The 19,114-nt window shown below is 41.8% G+C and overlaps 1 protein-coding gene across 1 annotated transcript; it reads left to right on the top strand.

Moving 5' to 3' along the window:
• Positions 1-255: 255 nt before the first annotated feature.
• On the top strand, positions 256-18,418 carry TOP2A (DNA topoisomerase II alpha). The gene is made up of 35 exons (XM_065651033.1): positions 256-288; positions 671-817; positions 1,008-1,098; positions 1,568-1,631; positions 2,137-2,282; positions 2,640-2,737; positions 3,040-3,252; positions 3,455-3,628; positions 3,826-3,927; positions 4,095-4,232; positions 4,406-4,544; positions 4,811-4,968; positions 5,236-5,361; positions 5,826-5,936; positions 6,022-6,127; positions 6,811-6,920; positions 7,650-7,742; positions 8,214-8,328; positions 8,641-8,762; positions 9,341-9,489; positions 9,621-9,852; positions 9,981-10,115; positions 10,240-10,440; positions 11,013-11,208; positions 12,515-12,606; positions 13,173-13,319; positions 13,420-13,503; positions 13,837-14,034; positions 14,980-15,085; positions 15,378-15,518; positions 15,955-16,105; positions 16,225-16,286; positions 16,612-16,737; positions 17,767-17,996; positions 18,269-18,418. Exons 1-35 carry the CDS (start codon positions 256-258, stop codon positions 18,416-18,418), a joined length of 4,686 nt encoding a protein of 1,561 aa, XP_065507105.1.
• Positions 18,419-19,114: the final 696 nt, after the last annotated feature.

Raw genomic sequence — 19,114 nt, forward strand, 5'->3', positions numbered from 1 at the left:
CTATTGGTCGATATCGCTGTCCGTCTGAGACATCTCCCTTCTGAGTGGCTGGTTTGAATGCGCGGGGCGCCTCGTGACTGGCGAGAGGGAAGGGCGGGGCGCGACTCGTGGCCCCGCCCTCCTCTGCCATTGGCGGCGCCATGGGGCCCGGCGGGCGGGGATTGGCGGAGGGTTTCGGCGGGCTGAGCGGAGGTTTGAAACGCGCCGGGCGGTTGGGGCCGCCATCATCGCCGCTCAGCAGCGCCCGCCGCCGCCATGGAGCTCCAGGAGTCCCCGTCGCCCCTCCGGGTGCGTGTGGCGCCCCGCGGCCCCCTGTCCCCGCAAGGTTGCGGGTCCCCCCGCCGCCCCTCGGGTCCCCCCGCCGCCCCGTCCCCTCGGCGCCCCGGGCCTCCCTCAGCTCCCTCCGGGCCCTCCTCATGGCCTCCACAAGCCCCTCTCGCGCCTTCATCCCCCGCTCTCCTCAGATCCCCCGTTCCTCTGCGATTTCCCCCATCCGCGTTCTCCTCGCCCCTGCCCGGCTCCCTCCCCCGCTCCCCTGGTACCGTTTCGGGGTTCCCGGCCGCCAGACCCGCCCCCCCTAGTCCATCACCCGGTTTGATCCCCTTCGGGCCGCCCCGGTTCGCCCCCCGGGCCCGCCGCCCCTCACTGCCGCCGTCTCTCCCCCGGGCAGCCCGCGGACGAGAACCGCCGGCTGGCCAAGGGCGACGGCGCCGGGAAGGGGCTCTCTGTGGAGCACATCTACCAGAAGAAGACGCAGCTGGAGCACATCCTGCTCCGGCCCGACACCTACATCGGCTCCGTGGAGCTGGTCACCCAGGTAACAGAGGGGGGGACACCCGGGCTAAGGGGGATGGGTTTGGGGCCGAGCCACCTGAACTCCTCGGAGCAGCTGAGAAGTTGTTAACATCTGTTTATAAAGCACGAAGTGCCTGCTTGACAAACTGATGGCATAGAAGAGGAGGTGTGCCTGGGGGCTTATGTGTTTCTCTCCTTTTTTTTTTTTTCAGCAAATGTGGGTTTTTGATGAGGGCGTGGGCCTCAACTGCAGAGATGTGACCTTTGTGCCTGGCTTATACAAAATCTTTGATGAGATTCTAGGTAAGGGTGACCTATCCGTTGAGTCAATGATTGACAAGTTATTAACGGGTGCTGAATGTCTAAGAACTGCAACTAAATGCAAGAACATATCAAGTGTACTTTTATCTCCTCACGCTGTTGACCAAATAACGTTTATTGCGTCATTTGATGGGTCGCGTTTGCAGAACACACGATTCGTTGATTGTACTTGGAAATATTGGATACTAATGACCTTCCATTAGTGCTGCCTAACAGTAAACCATTCACTGGATGATGGCAACTCTATTACAAAACCAATTCCATTCAGCCCAAAATTCTCCCTTTTTATATTAACTTGTAGTATTTGTCTCTGTAACTTGCAAAATATTTGCACACCAAGATGATTATTAGTAACACTCTATTGAATTTTTGCATTCATTCTACTGAAGACACTTTACGGTTTTGTCTTGATTGGGAATATAATATAATAACAATAATCTTTCCATTCTAGTCAATGCTGCAGACAACAAGCAGAGGGATAAAAACATGTCATGCATTAAAGTTACAATTGACGTGTAAGTCTTATTTCATTTTCGTTCGTTGCCTTCCCGACTCTGGTGTGTTAGATTTGCTCGCTCAGATGCTGTTCTTGTGCAGTACTGGAGTGCTCTGCGATGTGACTGATCCAAGTTAGACCAAATGTAATTCACCACTTGTGAAAGCCTTTTCCTTTGCTTAGTCCCTTGGTCTCTTATAGAGTGCTGAGTTGTGAAATCACTGCTTTTTTGTTGTTGTTTTCCGTCGTGGCCACTTCCCTCCTTTCCTTCTCTCAATGTTTTATTCTGCTGCTGAGCACAGACAGGATTTTTCTGTGTGGTGGTCCATTTCATAGACGTATCTGCAGATCTGAGGATTTTTTGGTTGCCTTGTCCTCCCTCTGCTGGTTGTTTCTGCACTTACTGCCCAAATATTTGCTCTAGATGAAATGGTACCTTTCACCAGAGCTTTTGTGTAATACTTGTTTCATAGCTCAGTCACTTGCAGCCTTAAAAACACACTTTTTCTTTTTTTTCCCCCAAGAGAGAATAACACAATCAGTGTATGGAACAATGGGAAAGGTATTCCAGTAGTCGAACACAAAGTGGAGAAGGTCTATGTGCCTGCTCTTATCTTTGGACAGCTACTGACATCCAGCAACTACGATGACAATGAAAAGAAAGTCACAGGTAGGGAAGACTCAAATATATGCTAATATTTTTGAGCAGCCGGATCGGTTTAAATGTGTGAACTGAACTAGAAGGGCGTCCTTGATGCAACATGAAAATGGTGTTCTGAGTCCATTGGAGAGAGATCTCTGTGCTCTGTTTTATAGTAATAACAGTACAAACATGGAGAACAGGAAAATATTATCTTTGAACACTAATCCAAATTACATATGGGTTTATAGTCGCATTCTGAGTTTGTAGGACATTGTTGCTTATTAGCAGTTGTGCTGAAGTGGCTGAACTCCTGTTAGTCTGGAATTCCTTTAGTTGATTTTGAACAAAGGTAATAAAAAGAGTCTGTTTTCCTTCTAATTGCAGGTGGGCGAAATGGTTATGGAGCCAAACTGTGCAACATATTTAGCAAAAAATTTACTGTGGAAACTGCATGTCGTGAATACAAAAAGTTATTCAAGCAGGTATGAACACTTCTCATTTCAGTAAGGTTATACCTGAGATTTTCAAATAAGACCCTAAGTTTTTGTTCCAAAAATCTAGGCATAACTTGCATTCAGTGCACCGTGATTACAATCAATTTGGCCCACAGTTACTCTACCACCAAGTATAATTCAAATGAATAATTAAATGAGCAGATATAATCAGAATCTAGTTTTTAACCAGTGTTTATTTTAATTTGAAAGAATTTAAAACTCATAAATCAGCTTACTGGTTTTAAAAACTAAGCTAGTTACTTGCAATTCATGAAACTTCCTTTTCTCAGACCTGGACAGACAACATGGGAAAGGCTGGTGAAATGAAACTGAAATATTATGATGGAGAAGATTACACGTGTGTCACTTTCCAACCTGATCTGTCAAAATTCAAAATGACAATTCTTGATAAGGACATTGTAGCACTAATGTCTCGAAGAGCATATGATATTGCTGGATCCACAAAGGATGTCAAAGTTTTCCTAAATGGACAGAGGCTGCCTGTAAGTGAGCATTTAAAAGAAACTGTAATGTCTGGATATCTCATGGCATTTAAACAGTGAGATATTGTCGAAGCGATTTATTTTAGACATAGTAAAGAGAGAATTTGCGTGAGTGATTTCTGTACCCACTTTTCAGGAGGATGTGCATTAAGTATTTATAGGAGCTGCTATAAACGAGTTGTCTGCTTTCATCTGTATGCAGGTGAAAGGATTCCGCAGTTATGTGGACCTCTATCTGAAGGACAAAGTAGACGAAACCGGTAACGAGCTGAAGGTTATCCATGAGGAAGTGAATTCTCGGTGGGAAGTGTGTTTGACTTTAAGTGAAAAAGGTTTCCAGCAAGTGAGCTTTGTCAACAGCATTGCCACTACAAAGGTAACTCTTAGTGCATTTAGTCAAGCTAATGCCACGTTCTTCATCATTAATATTCCTAGCTATTTGTAAATGTACATAAGTTAGTGACAAATAGTTGCTTAATGTTGCAAAGACAACACTTAAAATTTTAAATAGATATTCATACTTTTTTTTTTTAATGGAATCACCACCAGGTCTTTGGTCTCATTTTCCCTTAGGGTGGCAGGCATGTTGATTATGTAGCGGACCAGCTGGTGACTAAAATCATTGAAGTTGTGAAAAAGAAAAATAAAAACGGAGTCGGAGTGAAGCCTTTTCAGGTACGTCAGAATTTCCCCAGTGGGAAACACAACTGTAGGTTTTGGTGTTTTGGTTTTTTTTTTCCCCAATGGGAAATAAAACATTATTGTAACTACAGAATGTCAGAATGTGCTGCTGTTCCCAAGATGAGCCTGTGTAACGTGTGACTCTTTGTATTGAACTATAGGTGAAGAACCACATGTGGATTTTCGTGAATGCCTTAATTGAAAACCCAACCTTCGACTCTCAGACCAAGGAGAACATGACTCTGCAGGCAAAGAACTTTGGCTCAACCTGTAAACTGAGTGAAAAATTTATTAAGGGTGTAAGTATTGATATACACGAAGAATCGAGATGTCTGTAAAACTGCATCTTATGTTTAACCTGGCAAATACTTTTGAAGTAATGCCATGAACTGAAGAAAAAGTATGTAACTTAAAATTCTGTCATTGTTAAGGCTTTTCCTGCAATTTTAGGGGGTTATTTTTTATATTGCAGGCAGTTGGATGTGGCATTGTGGAAAGTATCCTAAACTGGGTAAAATTTAAAGCACAGAGCCAGCTGAACAAGAAATGTTCGGCTGTGAAACACACTAAGATTAAGGGTGTTCCTAAACTGGATGATGCCAATGATGCTGGTAAGTGTGTTACATCCTTTGTAACCTATTAATTCAAAACCAGTTAAAACTCGTTCGTTAGCCAAATGGAAGAACTATCTCCTAAAGATAATGAGAGAACCTGTTATATTTTATCCCCATTTTACAGTCCCATTTACTATGTGCAGCGCAACAAAACCTGTATGTGTTGGAAGATATTCTCATTCAGTTTGTGTGTATGCAGGCTTTGATTTCACTTCTTAATTAGAAAAATGACTTGGTTGTGGGTTTTTTTTCCCTTCTTTTAGGCAGCAAGAATTCTTTAGATTGTACACTTATCCTGACTGAGGGAGACTCAGCCAAAACACTGGCTGTCTCTGGTCTAGGAGTGGTTGGTAGAGACAAATATGGAGTATTTCCCCTTCGTGGTAAAATGCTCAACGTCAGGGAAGCTTCTCATAAGCAGGTTAGTTGGAAAATTATTATAGTCTACATGTAGAAGGCACGGTGTGAGTCCTGTTAGTTCAGTGTTTTGCCTGAAGAGATGTTTGTGTTGTGGGCTAGAAAATGGTTGGAATGATCTAGAATAATTTAAGCATTAGCATTTTAGAAATGATAAGTTTCTAAACAGCAAAAAAAACCCATTTACTCAGTCAATGGATATTTTGTTGACTTTTTTGAGCTATATTTTAAGTCTGAAAGACAAGTTTTTATTCTGTATGATCTTTTCCAGATTATGGAAAATGCTGAAATCAACAACATCATCAAGATTGTGGGTTTGCAATATAAAAAGAACTATGAAGATCAAGAATCTTTAAAGACTCTTCGCTATGGAAAGATTATGATTATGACAGATCAGGTTAGGTTCACTAAAACTGAAAACTGGGAGAGAAAAAAAAAACCAGCACTTGAATACAGAGGAAAGAAGAAAATAGTACCTTTCTCCCACTGCCTTTGTTGTACCGAATTCTCTGTATTCATTTCTTTTATCATCTATATTTTAGTGGGTCATAATGTCTTTTCAACCACAAAACAAAACAGATAAAATAGAAGAGGGAGTAGTATCACCAAAAAGCTAAATACTCTCTTTCCAGTCTGCCGATTCAAGGTCCTTGACCAGTCCTTGATACCTTTTTTCACTAAGAAAGTGCCTTTTCTGTTTCTCTTAATTTTCAGTAGTTAAACAACACGTGGTCAACTTTATAGAAGTGAAAGTTAACAGGGTCAGCTGGAATTATAGAATCATTTGCTGTTAAGGTAACAATGGTCACTTCCATCACATCCCTGATTAAATATGTCTCTTTTTAAAATTTTGTAAATCAGGATCAAGATGGATCACATATCAAAGGTTTGCTGATTAACTTCATCCATCACAACTGGCCGTCTCTTCTAAGACACAACTTTTTGGAGGAATTTATTACTCCCATCATAAAGGTAAGGGTTGCGTAGATGATTAGGGTGAATAAGTGAGGATCCGTTGGTCCAAACCTGCCCCTCATTTCACATCTGTTCATTGTAGGTCTCTAAAAACAAAGAAGAAATTTCATTCTACAGCATTCCTGAATTTGAAGAATGGAAAAGCAATACACAGAACTACAACTCATGGAAAATTAAGTACTACAAAGGTTTGTAGAAAACTTAATATGGTGAAATTAAATGATCCAAGTAAGAGCACTTATGACTGAATTCAGTTAGCTCTGCTTTCGCAGAAAGGGTTTGCACTGGGCGTCCTCCAAGTCTCTTCTCTCTTAAGACACTCTGATTACAAATACATGTGGCATAAAATATAAAAATGAGGAAACAATAACCTCTAACTGGATAAAATCATAGTAAAATCTCTCAAAATGGAAGGACAATATTGTAGGTAACCATTCTTTCAGCCCTCTTAGGTGATTATGCTCAGTTTTATGAGCTATTTTCCACGCTACAGTCCTTGTGCACTGTTAGCACTGTAAGCTAAGTACTTACTCCAGAATTGCTTAATGCCAATAAGAAAGTTGCCAACTGCAGAACAATGGCTGGATTATGAGGAAGAATTTCCAATTTGCAGTTAATAATTTCAGATATCTACAGGAGTTACAAAGAAAATCCAAAAGTACAACCTGCAACTGCTCATTTCTGTGTAATTCTTGTCATTTTTGTAATACCTTATGTCTCATTTTAAAGTAATGTAAGTTTTCAGTAAGTCATCTTCATGCTGTACATTAATATGCTGCATCACAGAAACTAGACATAGCCAAATATTTCTTTGAACCACAACTTGATTTAAGCAAGGAGTTATTAGGATTAATTAGCACTGTCTCTGCAGGTTTGGGTACCAGCACATCGAAGGAGGCTAAAGAATACTTTGCAGATATGGCTAGACATCGAATTGGCTTCAAATATTCTGGTCCTGAAGATGATGCTGCGATCACCCTGGTAACTAACTCTTGATTTAATTGCTGACTTATACCTTTAATATTCTACTGCTTAGAGTGCAGTGTATTTTCTCTTAAAATGCTCTTAGAGACCTTTGGGCTTGAGACAATCTCTTTGTTACCAAGGCTACAGCTTTAGTCGAACCAGTAGAAGCACATCTGTCCGCAGACCTCAGGCCAGGAGTACCCTTTAATGATTGTTTTTAAATATAGCTAAGAACAAACTAATCACTACAAACCAATTGACATTTTCAGACACAATACTAAATATTCCTCTAACATTTTTCTCTATGTTCTGTTCTGATTTTCTCCAAGTTGGACCCTCCCTTTCTCCCTCAGGTTTTCTTCTCAAATGGTTCACCACTGGATTCAAACAGTCCTTGCTTCTATGAGCAATCGCTCTTAAGTCTTCTGAGCTATTAGGCAATGCCAAAAAAATTCAAGTTTTTCCCCAAAATATGAATTTTCCCAAAATTCTGCTTTAGTTTTCCATTATCATGTTAAAAAACCTAACTACCATGTCTCCTGAAGACTGGTAGAAATTATGCTCTTAATATATTTAGCTACAAGAACCTTTTACTGCACTTCCTGGGCTATTAAGTCAGTCTATTTAGCATGTTATTCTCCTGGGTAAACTCTCCCCATATGCTTGTGTTTTCTCTGGTGATCCAACAGGCCACACCACAGAATGTCCTAGAATTGAGCTTACTTTTAATTTTGTAATACACAGGCCTTTAGCAAGAAGAAGGTAGAGGAGCGAAAGGAGTGGCTGACTAATTTCATGGAGGATAGAAGACAACGGAAGCTGCATGGCCTGCCAGAGGTAAAAGGTTTACGTATATACGGAATAATGGTTTCCCGTTTGTCCCTGGAGTTGTTCTCAGCTTCGTTCTGGCACGGTAGAGCCGCACACAGCTCAGTGAGTCAGTCACCCAATTACGGGACAGTTAAAATGTTTCAGGATTTTGCAGAGCAGCTTCTTTTCTCATGTTATCAGTGCAGCCTCATGCTCAGTTGTCCAACAGTTCATTTCATTTTTTACTCTTGTCTTTCAAATTACTTTATCAATAGGGAAATGATAACTTGAGCCAGGGCTGTATGAAGACTTTTTTTCCTCAAAAAAAATCGGTCTGTATTGCAGGAAGCCACATTTCCCTTTCCATGCAACAAATATCAGCACTTGAGCTGTGTTTAGCTGGTCTTACACAAAGCTTCCATTCTAGTGAAACCAGCCAAGTATGAGCTAAGGAACAGATTGTTGAAATTAAGGCAATCTTGCACCTGTTTTTCTTAGGAATACCTGTATGGGAAAAATACTAATTACCTGACATACAACGACTTCATTAACAAGGAGCTGGTCCTGTTCTCAAACTCAGATAACGAAAGATCGATCCCGTCACTGGTTGATGGTAAGTTATTTTGATATAGTGATTCCACATAGTGCATTCCCCAGAACTTAATAACTGGGTGTTTGTGTGTCCTGTCATCAGAATCGGGGAACCTGCTGAGTTTTTCAGTGTTCTGAAGTCTGTATTCTGCTGTCCGAGTTTTTTAATCTTTGGATTAAACATCTTACTCATTTTGTAGTATATTATTAAAAGTACATTATTCTCCTGGTGGAGAATCTTCAGGTGTACAAGCAGTTCTCAGTCTCTAGAGAGCAGAAGCTAAGTGCAACACGTGGTGTGTTCTAATCACGGGGTCTTTTCTTTTTTCTACAGGTCTGAAGCCAGGTCAAAGGAAAGTTCTTTTCACATGTTTCAAACGAAATGATAAGCGGGAGGTGAAGGTTGCTCAGCTGGCTGGTTCTGTAGCTGAGATGTCATCATACCATCATGGTGAAGTAAGAACCTGACCTGGTTGTGCAAAATGCTTTTTAAATGAAAGGCAAAAAACCCTTTCTGTTGATTTGATGGTTATGGTGCCTCTAAAGCAGGTGTTTGAGTATACAAGTCAAAACAAAGTGGCTGTATATCTGCTATTAATACTTCAATATTAATTTAATCTGAGGTTGGTCAGTCTTCCTGTCTACCTAGACCTTGTGGGAGTATATTTCCTTCAAAAAGTAGAACAAGAAAAACCTGCTTTATTTGGGATAGATTTAGGCAGATGTTAATAGCCTTTCTACCTTGGGAAGGAAAAGTCAAGCACTAAAACAAGCTTCTCTTTGGAGGCTGACAGACTCTTTCATTGGAGGTTTCAAGAACAGGTAGACAGCGATATATCCTTGGGTCACAGGAATATATCTAATCGCCCAGAGCAGATGTTCTGGGGATGCACTTTCAGTGAGTTTCCTTCAGTATTTTATTAGTTGAGTTTATTCTCTATATCGGTTCTGCTCTTGGTGTGAATTTTGCCTGTAACTTTGTCCCTTCGATGAAGAGTTCTGCATTTTTAGCTTTGAACCTTCCTTTCTTGCAGGCATCTCTGATGATGACTATTATTAATTTAGCTCAGAACTTTGTGGGCAGTAACAACCTCAACTTGCTGCAGCCTATCGGTCAGTTTGGCACAAGGCTGCATGGTGGGAAAGACTCTGCCAGCCCTCGATACATCTTTACAATGCTCAGGTCAGCATTAAACATTTCTTACTGTCTTAAAGATTCTTAGCATATTACAGGACTTAATTTTACAGTAGCTAAAATGAAAAATGAATTTTTTTTCACTTTGGACTACTTGTAAATTCTCTTTTCAATTCTAGTCCACTAGCACGGTTGGTGTTCCCATCAACAGATGACAATATCCTGAGGTTCCTATATGATGACAATCAACGTGTGGAGCCGGAATGGTATATGCCCATCATTCCGATGGTGCTGATAAACGGGGCAGAAGGGATTGGTACTGGCTGGTCCTGTAAGATCCCCAACTTTGACATCAGGGAAGTTGTGAATAATATCCGTCGTTTGATGGATGGAGAAGAGCCATTGCCAATGGTAAATAACATATTTAAAAACAATGTCTGGCTTGTTAGTTTATTCAGCACATATTGGAGCGTTTCATGCAAGCGCTTCAAACCAGAAGTAGCAACACAGAGCTGAATCCAGTGTTCTTTTCTGCTTAGCTTCCTAGTTACAAGAATTTCAAAGGCACAATAGATGAGCTGGGACCTAATCAGTATGTGATAAGTGGTGAAGTGTCTATCCTCGATTCTACAACCATTGAGATCACTGAGCTGCCTGTCAGAACGTGGACACAGGTAATACACAGTGAATTTGCCCTGGCAATGAATGTATAGTTCTCCCTGTAAAGCAGAAAGTGATATTAGTGAGTTTAGGAGCTTTTAATCTCCATGGAAAACATGAGTCTGATTCTCTTCTCAGACTTACAAAGAGCAAGTTCTGGAGTCAATGTTAAATGGGACCGAGAAGACACCTCCACTAATCACAGACTATAAAGAATATCACACAGACACAACAGTGAAGTTTATAGTGAAGATGACCGAGGAAAAACTAGCTGAAGCTAAAAGAGCGGGGCTGCACAAGGTCTTCAAACTCCAAACAAATTTAACATGCAACTCCATGGTATGTAATAGATTTTGCTGAAGAAAGTTCTTGGTTTAACCCAAAGACTCTGTGGAATAGCTGCAGTTGCTGCTTGTAACAAAAACGCTCTTTTGCAACAACCTATTCGCTTTGATTTTTCTGCTGTTACTGGTTTTAAATCAGCTTTCTAACTATACCTTTAAAAGGTCAAGAGACTGGCTTGGGAATGGACCCAAAGTGGTATGGTTTTGCCTGAAGGAGTCAAAATGATCTGAAATCACACAGTTACAGAGACCTTTGTTGTGACAACAGCACTGCTATTGAGTGTCTGGATTCTGACAATGTGTGAAGCTTGATGCACGATATTTATCCTGCAGATGGCTTTAAGATTCAAGTAACCTTAACCCTACTATGTGTGTTCAAGAACTTTGAAATTCTAAAATTGGCTCTGCTGCTGTGCTTGCAAACTGAAGTAATTTCTAAAACAACACTAAGGTTTTAGAATTTGTTGGCTCATAATTCAACTGTAGTATTGCGTCTGTGTTATAGGTAATTTTCAGTGGGTTTGGAAATCAGTTTTATCTTCATAACGCCTCTCTTCTTCCCTCTAGGTTCTTTTTGACCACGTTGGCTTTCTCAAGAAGTACGACTCTCCCCAGGATATTCTGAAAGAGTTCTTTGAACTCAGGCTCCGGTATTACGGTTTGAGAAAAGAATGGCTCATTGGAATGATCGGTGCTGAGTCTGCAAAACTGAGCAACCAGGCTCGTTTCATCCTGGAGAAAATAGATGGCAAAATTGTCATCGGTATGTGGTGTTCTTGGTTTCCTTGGTTTATGAAACTGGGAGAAGAAGTAGGTGCTCCCTCGAGTTCTGTCAGCACCCCCTTGGCGCCGGACTGGCTCTTAACAAACTACACCAAAGCTTATCTTTCTCTTCAGCAACACACAAGAGGAAAATGCTTCACAGAGCATCCTTGGTCTATAGAGCATTATGCACATATTCATTAAAACAAGATACAGCTTTCCTACTGTGTGCTTGCCACTATTTTGAAAGCAGCTTTTTTTAAAAAATAGTTTAACAATAGTTCCAACTATAACTTAATAGGGGTAAGAGTTATAATAAGTACTGGTCAGATTAGAAAGGGGTGGTGTTGTCTGTACAAATTCTCACTCCTTAAGAACCTGTATCTCTGTGAACCTCTGCAGAAATATTCCAAATCATGTTCTCAGTGGATTGGGGTTTCACACTTAAAAGATACTCAAGTTAGCAGCATCTGAGAATCATGAGCTGGGAAAAAGAAACAGATCTTTGTTCTCAGCACTCAGATTTTTCGATCAACTTTCCCACTCCACTCTAAAAGGCAGCCTGTATTTCACTTGTGTTCGCAGAGGGCACAGCTAAGACAAAGTGTCATAAGATGCTTTGTGGTTTGTGTCTGAAGGCAGCCCAATAATCCCAACAGCCTCTGTCTGTTTGACTTGACTCAGAGAAGAGAAGTAATTCCCTTGAAATGCATTTTCTTGGGGTTTTGTAATAAGTAGTTCAAGGCTGACAGAGCTGGTGTCATTTGTATTTGTGTCTCATGGTTGATTGCTTCCGATAGCTTAAAAAAGAACAAATTCCAGCTGAAGCATTTCTATTGGTTGGGGCACTTATAGCATAAATTTCCCAGGTGATGGCTAATGAGGCACAAGCTATACCAAACCTTTTGAGTGCTATCAGGGAAGTTTTTCCTCCACCTGCCTGCTTGTTATCATAAAACCTTTTTGATACTGTCACACCTTTTTTTTTTTTCCAAGTTCAAAAACTACATAGGGCAGCGGAAATACAAATGTGGAAATGAAGAAGAAAAATATTTACAGTACTCCGTTGGGTGTTTCTGACAGCAATAGGAGCAATGCTGATCCAATAAATCATGAAGTAGGAACTCTTTAGGTGTTATTTCAGGCTTTTCCACATGTCCCGCCTCTGAAGAGGAAAGGCTGTTTTAGAGCCCGGTAGGATGCTGAGCTGCTAGAACCACGCGATCCAAAATTTAAAGCTCATCTGTCTTTCCTAACAGTGATTGGTAGCAATCACTAACGGACAATCCTGAAATGTCTGTTTACAGAAAACAAACCCAAGAAAGAGTTGATTCAAGTGCTTATCCAGAGAGGGTATGAATCTGATCCAGTGAAGGCCTGGAAGGAATTGCAAAACAAGGTAATGCTTTGGTCATCCTCTAACCAGATCCAAACTGGCCCCTATCTCATCGTTCATATGAAGAAGTGCAAGTTGCTTTTCACTTTGTAGGATTCAAGAGCTTGCATGTCTGGTATGTCTGTGATAGGAAACATAAGACCAGGAAAAATTCAGTCTGCTGTTCAGAAGGCATTGAGGCCTCGTCACTGGGGTTTGAGTCTGTTGGGTCAAGTTCTCCCACAGCAATTTCTGTGGTTCCTCAAGGGTTTCCATCCACGTGTGGGCCACAGCTCTGGAAAGGCTGTGAGGAAGATGACAACCCGAAGTAGCCCGAGGAGAGAATCTGGACTATCAGACAGAGAGGCCAAACAGAGTAGGGCAAAAAGAGATTTGGAGAATTGTTTTTGCAGGTTTCCTGTGGCTGTGGCTTTAAGAAACATAACTTCATCTCTATCCACTTCTAGGTTGTAGAGTCTAGGTTGCCATAACACATGAAGTACCTGTAATGCACTCCAAATTTGATCAATAGCCCTACCCTTTCATGTCAATATATTTGTTGACAATGTTTGTTTTAAATCCGCATTCAGGAAGAAGAGGAGGAGGAGGAGCAAGATGGGAGTGACAAAGAATCAGCTGCAGCTACCGGACCTGATTTCAACTATCTGCTGAACATGCCCCTTTGGTATCTAACTAAAGAGAAGAAAGATGAGCTCTGTAAGCAGAGAGATAACAAAGTATGTTCCTTCTTTTTCTTGTAAAAGCATTGTTATAGAATGTGGGTTTTAAATGGTGGATTAAAATATGCAACTAATGATTAACTGTGATTTCTTTTAGGAGACGGAGTTGGAAAACCTTAAGCGCAAGAGCCCCCCCGATCTGTGGAAGGAAGACCTCGCTGCCTTTATCGAAGAACTTGATGTACGTCAGTGCTCAGTGCAGATGACTGACTCCCTTGTAGTCTTATCCACCAACTCTTTATTGACGACTTTGTCATAACAAGGAAACTAAAAACGATAACTCCTATGTCTTGTGCTCATTGAGGAACATGAAAGTTTCTTTGCTTGGATAGAGAGTCAAACCACCAAGGTGGCCGTTGGGAGGGGGGCAATTAGCAGTCTGGGTAGTAAAGAGGAGTTTTAGGAGCGAGTATCAGGTGTGTTACTGCAAGGGCTGTGATGGTGGGGATTTTTCAGTAGTATGTTGTTTCTTTTGTATTCTCACGGTTGTGTTATTTTATGCTCACGTCTGCAGGTGGTGGAAGCCAAGCAAATGCAGGATGAGATGGCAGGAGTTGCTGGTAAACCTTTAAAGGTGAAAGGAGGAAAAATGAAGGTGAAGAAGGCCCAACTGCCAGAAGTCATGCCATCAGCTCACGGCGAAAGGGTTGTTCCTCAGATAACTGCAGAGATGAAGGCAGAGGCAGAGAAGAGAACTAAAAAGAAAATAAAGGTAAAAAATAACATTTTGAATGCTTAATCTTTCTTTACATCCTCTCCGACACAGTCCTAAAGAAATGCAAGTTCTCATTAGGTGAACTTGACCTGATGAAGCAGCTGTTTAGGGAGAGGGACAGAATCTTAGGACATGGGGAACACTAGAAATGGATGTTTTTCAGCTTGAAGTAGAACAGATTCGCTAACGTATCAGGAGATGGCTTAGAGGGAAATCTTTCAGCGAGAGCATATATCACAGTGTCAGGGATGGGCAGAAAGGAAAAGGCAGATGCAAGTGAGGTTGTTCTAGGTGTCCTGGGGATTTTATAAATCCTCCAGCAGGCAGGAAGTACAGCCAGTAAATTCACTTCTCTAGAACAGCCTGTGCAATTCCAGTAATGCTTTCAGCCACTTAATGCCGTTATTGTTCTCGATATCAAGGAGATAAAGAAGATTTAACTCTTTTTATAGGGCTAGTTGAAATTATGCCATCCAGCCGTTTACAACATAGAAAATTGAAATATCCCCTCACCTGTTTTGACCTGTAAGCCAGACATACTGCTCCGTTCCTACAGATGGTTCCAGCTAACAGTTTTTCCAAATAACTTGCACTGTTGTTTTTAACCCACCCTGTTCAGTTCTGCATCCTCAACACGCCCTAGAGCCATCCCATCGGCACACAAAGGGCGGCAGCAACGCGCTCTCAGGAATGAGGACAAAGTTCCTGTTTTTGTTCATGTTGGGTTTTGCATTTTAAATCACCTGATCTGGGGATAGATCGTGTCTGATTTACTTGGCTGTAATCAGTTTTACACAGTTTCTTTCGCAAACTCACGTTTCCTGTATTGCTGACTTTCATACATCTAAAACGAGCAGCTCTTCTATACATTATTCTCTGTTGCGCCTCTACTAATGGCGTGAGCTGACTCACTATCTATTTGATATCTGCTTGTATCTTCAGAGTGAAAAAAATGAATTTGATGAGAATCAAGACGAAAACACATCAGGAGACAAAGAGCCATCAAGCCTTAAGCAGAGATTAGTGCAGAAGCTTAAGACTGAGCAAGGTAAATGCTTTTATGTGTTATTCCATCAATGGAAAGTGAGGAGAAGGGTTGTAGGTTTGGTTATCTGACCTCTTCCTGAAGGTGAGTAACATCTAGGATCAGTATTTGTGGAAAAACTAGGTGAGAAAGTGATGCTGAATAACAGTCAAGTGGGATAGATGACTAGTTCTATTTGATGTTTAAGCCAGAATCCTCTGAATTTAGTGAAGTACTTTTAAGTTGTGCTTGAACTGCTGAGGCTGAAGTACACGTGGAAGTTTGCTGGTTCATCCTGCCTCCCAATATTTTTCAGGTGCAAAGAGACAGGCCACTCTACCTTTTAAGCCAATAAAGAAAACCAAGAAACGAAACCCTTGGTCTGACTCGGGATCTGATTCAGAGTCTGATTTTGAAGCGCCTCCTCAAAGAGAAAGGGTGGTTCGCCAGGCGGCAGGTGAGTGACGATACAAAGGCAGAAAAGGGACAATCTGGAGGAGAATATTGAACAGATTATTTGGAGAGAGCTCCCAAAGGCTGAGGGCTCAGTCAGAAATAATTTTAAGAGATTTATTTTACTGTATATAACAGCTAAGTATTTCTGCCATCTGAGCAGATTTTTTGTCATGCTTTTCATGGAAAAGCAGAAATGGGCAACTATAAAAATAAGGTTATTGGTTTTAATCACACAAGTGTGTTGGCAAATAAATGTGTTGTTGGTAAACGAGCCCAGAATACACTTGTGATTTGGAGTCATCTCACTGGCAGTCTCAATATCTGCTTGGTTTTATTCAGATCTTTATTTTTTAATAACCACAGCTAAAATATTGAAAAATAAACTGAGCTCCATATTGCCCGGCGTGTAAAATAATACATCTGTGTCATTTCCTCAGCCAAAGTCAAGACCGTAATCAGTTCGGACTCAGAGGCAAGTCTCTCCAGCTCAGAGGAGGAGTTCAAATTTCAGGACGACAGTGAAGACAACACTGAACCAGATACAGACCCAAAAGAAAAACCTGCTCCCAAGCCCAAAGCTGCTCCAAAGTGAGTATTTCTCCACACAGTCACTGGTAATCAGTTGTGCTATATAGAAATAATTAGCTCTTTTTCTTCAATGCACTTATTTAATAAGTTGAAAAAATACTTGGGGTTTTGTGTTCTAGGGAAACCACTGAAAAAGCAGCTAAAGCCCCCAAGCAGAAGCTGGTGCAAAGCGCTATCCCTGGTGAGTACGAGGCCTTCTAAACCTTGTTGGTTTTCCTAAACCCCCGGGAGAGTGGGGTTTTAGGAATCTGGGCGTTCTGATCAGCACGTAGCACCGACAAGGCAGCCCTTGGTCACAAGACCTTGCAAAGAAACTTTGCTGCTGCAGCACAAGCTGGTTTCAGTGCCCTCAACCATGTTTCTAACATGAATTTGTGATTAATCCACTCTTAATACTTGGGGTTTTTTAATAAAGTGGATCACAATTATTTCCTTCTGCTCTAATGTTTATAGCCGGAGCAGATAATTTGACTATTTTGTACTTACTTTCTGGTTGCTTTATTTAGTTCAAGTCCAAGATGTTGCTACTGAAAACGCGAGTCAAGTTCCTGCGGCTCCATCCATCGCCGTGCAGCACAATAAGGCCGTATCTAAAAAGCCTGCTGCAGCTAAGAAGGCCGCTGCCGCTAAGGGTAAGGCAAAGATTAGTAGGATAATTTTAAGTAATAATTATTATTCCTGTGGGAAACAAGTCTGATTTTGCCAGGCATTCAGATGCCTGAATAACATGAGTTTTCATTTCAGAAACGATCTGAGCTTTGTGGCAAAGTTTGCCTAGTTGTTGTCGTTTTTAAAGAAGTTTGTTTCCAAACATATCATGTTCTAGTTCATCTCGGACATGCTTGAAGGGAGGGAATTTTCGTTTGGGAACAGGAAAAGTGAATGCTTCCTACAGCGCTATGTAATGCTTGGCAGAAATAATCCGAGTGGAATTTGTGTCTTGCAGTCAATGTTCTACTTCATGTCTTTTTGGGAAGAAAGCTACTTGTTAGTTCACTTCCCAGCAAGAAGAAAAGCTTCTTTGGGGTAGCTTGATCTATTTAGTGCTAGCTCGACCTCATAAATCTACGGCATTTGACTCAGGTTTTTTAAACTTAACTGCCTGGAGTCTTTGTCAAACTTTGAAAGCTGTTTTGCATCTTCCATCGCGAGCCGGGTTGGATCCCAGCAAAGTGGTGTGTTCCTCCACCGCAAAAGGGCTGTTTCTTCCACTTCTAAATTGAGAAAGCCTATTATCATTCAGGAGTGGCCTGCCCATTTCAGCTTAACTTGGAGACGTGATTCAAGATGCTGTTAAAATGTCAAAATATAGGTAAGAAACCTCCATGAGTAACTGTTCAGTGTAGATGGGAAATTTATTCCTTCCCCGGGCAAAAGTTCTGAAGGTACAAGATTGGTTCCGCAGCCTTGAGAGTGCAGGACTTTTCAATCTGAAATAAAATGTACCCAAAGCAATTTATAGATTAATTCGATGCTCTAAATGCAGTGGAACTAAGCAGATAAACCACTTCGTTTCTCACCATCTCAGTAAAGAGCAATCTTTCTAGAAAACCGTGCTTCCAAATGAGACTGACCTCGCAGTACGGCGCAGGGTTGGAAGTAATTCACAACGCATCAGAAAAGCGGCGCGACGAGGGTTTAAACGCAGAGTTCTGTTTCAGATAACCAACCATCCATCATGGATGTTCTCGCCAAGAAAAAGGCTGCGCCCAAATCCGGCAAGACCGTGGTGAAGGAGGAGAGATCCCCAGATTTGGATGCTGGAGCGGCGGGTGACAAGAAGCCCGGCCCGGCCAAGGGGCGGAAAGTCACCAAAAGGCCGCCAAGCTTTTCAGATTCAGATTCGGATTCGGATTTTGGCTCCAAGCCGTCCAAATCGGTTGCAGCAAAGGTTTGTACTTACACCCGAGGGGTAGCGCAACATGGGGTGTTGGTTATTCAGGCAGGAAAAGCACGGGAGAGGTAGAACCTCCCCTGGGACTCCCATCGTTATGGGTGGGTGAGAAGAGGGTGTCGGGTACACGTACTTATCCCAGATTGTTGGTTTAGTCTCCTCAGTCCAAACAACCACCTTCCCCCTGGTGCATTTTATGCTCATTGAGTTCATTTTATGCTGAGCGTTCCCTGGTTATGATTCACTTCTTAACTCTCCTTTCCCTCCAGAAATCCAAGGTGGAAGACAATGGTGGTTTTGCCATTGAGTCAGCTGCTGGCGCGGATGGCCCCGAGGCAGCCGTGCCCTGCGCCAGGCCCAGACGCCTCAAAAAGCCCGTCCAGTACTTGGAGTCGTCTGATGAGGACGATATGGTTTGAATTTTTATGAAGGTTTTTAACCTGCCGATGCAAATTGACGTACAAACTACCCTGCAGCAGAGCTCCTGGCAAGCTGTCACCAAAGAACAACATCTCAGACTAGGAAATCTTTTCACTGAATGCAAGCTAGTCCAGAAATGTTACAAGTGAATAAAACTCCATTTTTCTTAGTTTTTAAAGACATTATATTTGTTTAAACAGGAACTCCCTTTCTGGTGAGCACTGGAGCCCTGCGCCCACTTCCCCATCAGCGGCTGGAATCTTTTGATACTTTGTGGTAATTTTAATGTTCAAGTAGGCTTTAGAACACAGCAAATCCTTTTAGATACCCTCTCACATAGATACCTTCCTCTAGATATCTTAAAAAATAATAAAATAGGCTTTTAACTCCACAACCACAGAGACCCGAGAAGTGCAGCACAGGCATTTAGAGCTCCATGCTGCTGTTTTCCTTTCCCTTTTGCAGTTTTATGCCTGTGCAAGCCCCTGTTGCTCAACCTCTGCCGTGCTGAGTTTTAACCTTTGAGTTTTTTAAATTCAGACTTAACGCTGGAGGTTTGCGCGGACTTGTCTCCACACTCTGCTCAGCGTTGGCACTTTTATCTTCTGTCCGGCTGCCAAGAAACCCCGTGTTCAGCTCCTTCAGCCCAGGGGTTGTCTTCAGGTACAAGACGCTCGTGGCTGCCAGCACTTTGT

Source organism: Caloenas nicobarica, chromosome 24 (assembly GCF_036013445.1).
Source record: "Caloenas nicobarica isolate bCalNic1 chromosome 24, bCalNic1.hap1, whole genome shotgun sequence".
In the NCBI taxonomy this organism is placed as follows: Eukaryota; Metazoa; Chordata; class Aves; order Columbiformes; family Columbidae; genus Caloenas; species Caloenas nicobarica.

Bases quoted from the DNA above. Each gene is read 5' to 3' on its own strand.
- TOP2A (XM_065651033.1), top strand. From the start codon at position 256: ATGGAGCTCCAGGAGTCCCCGTCGCCCCTCCGG. The intron at 14,035-14,979 runs GTAAAAAATAAC...TTGTATCTTCAG, and splicing joins GAACTAAAAAGAAAATAAAG to AGTGAAAAAAATGAATTTGA. The intron at 16,106-16,224 runs GTGAGTATTTCT...TTTGTGTTCTAG, and splicing joins AAGCCCAAAGCTGCTCCAAA to GGAAACCACTGAAAAAGCAG.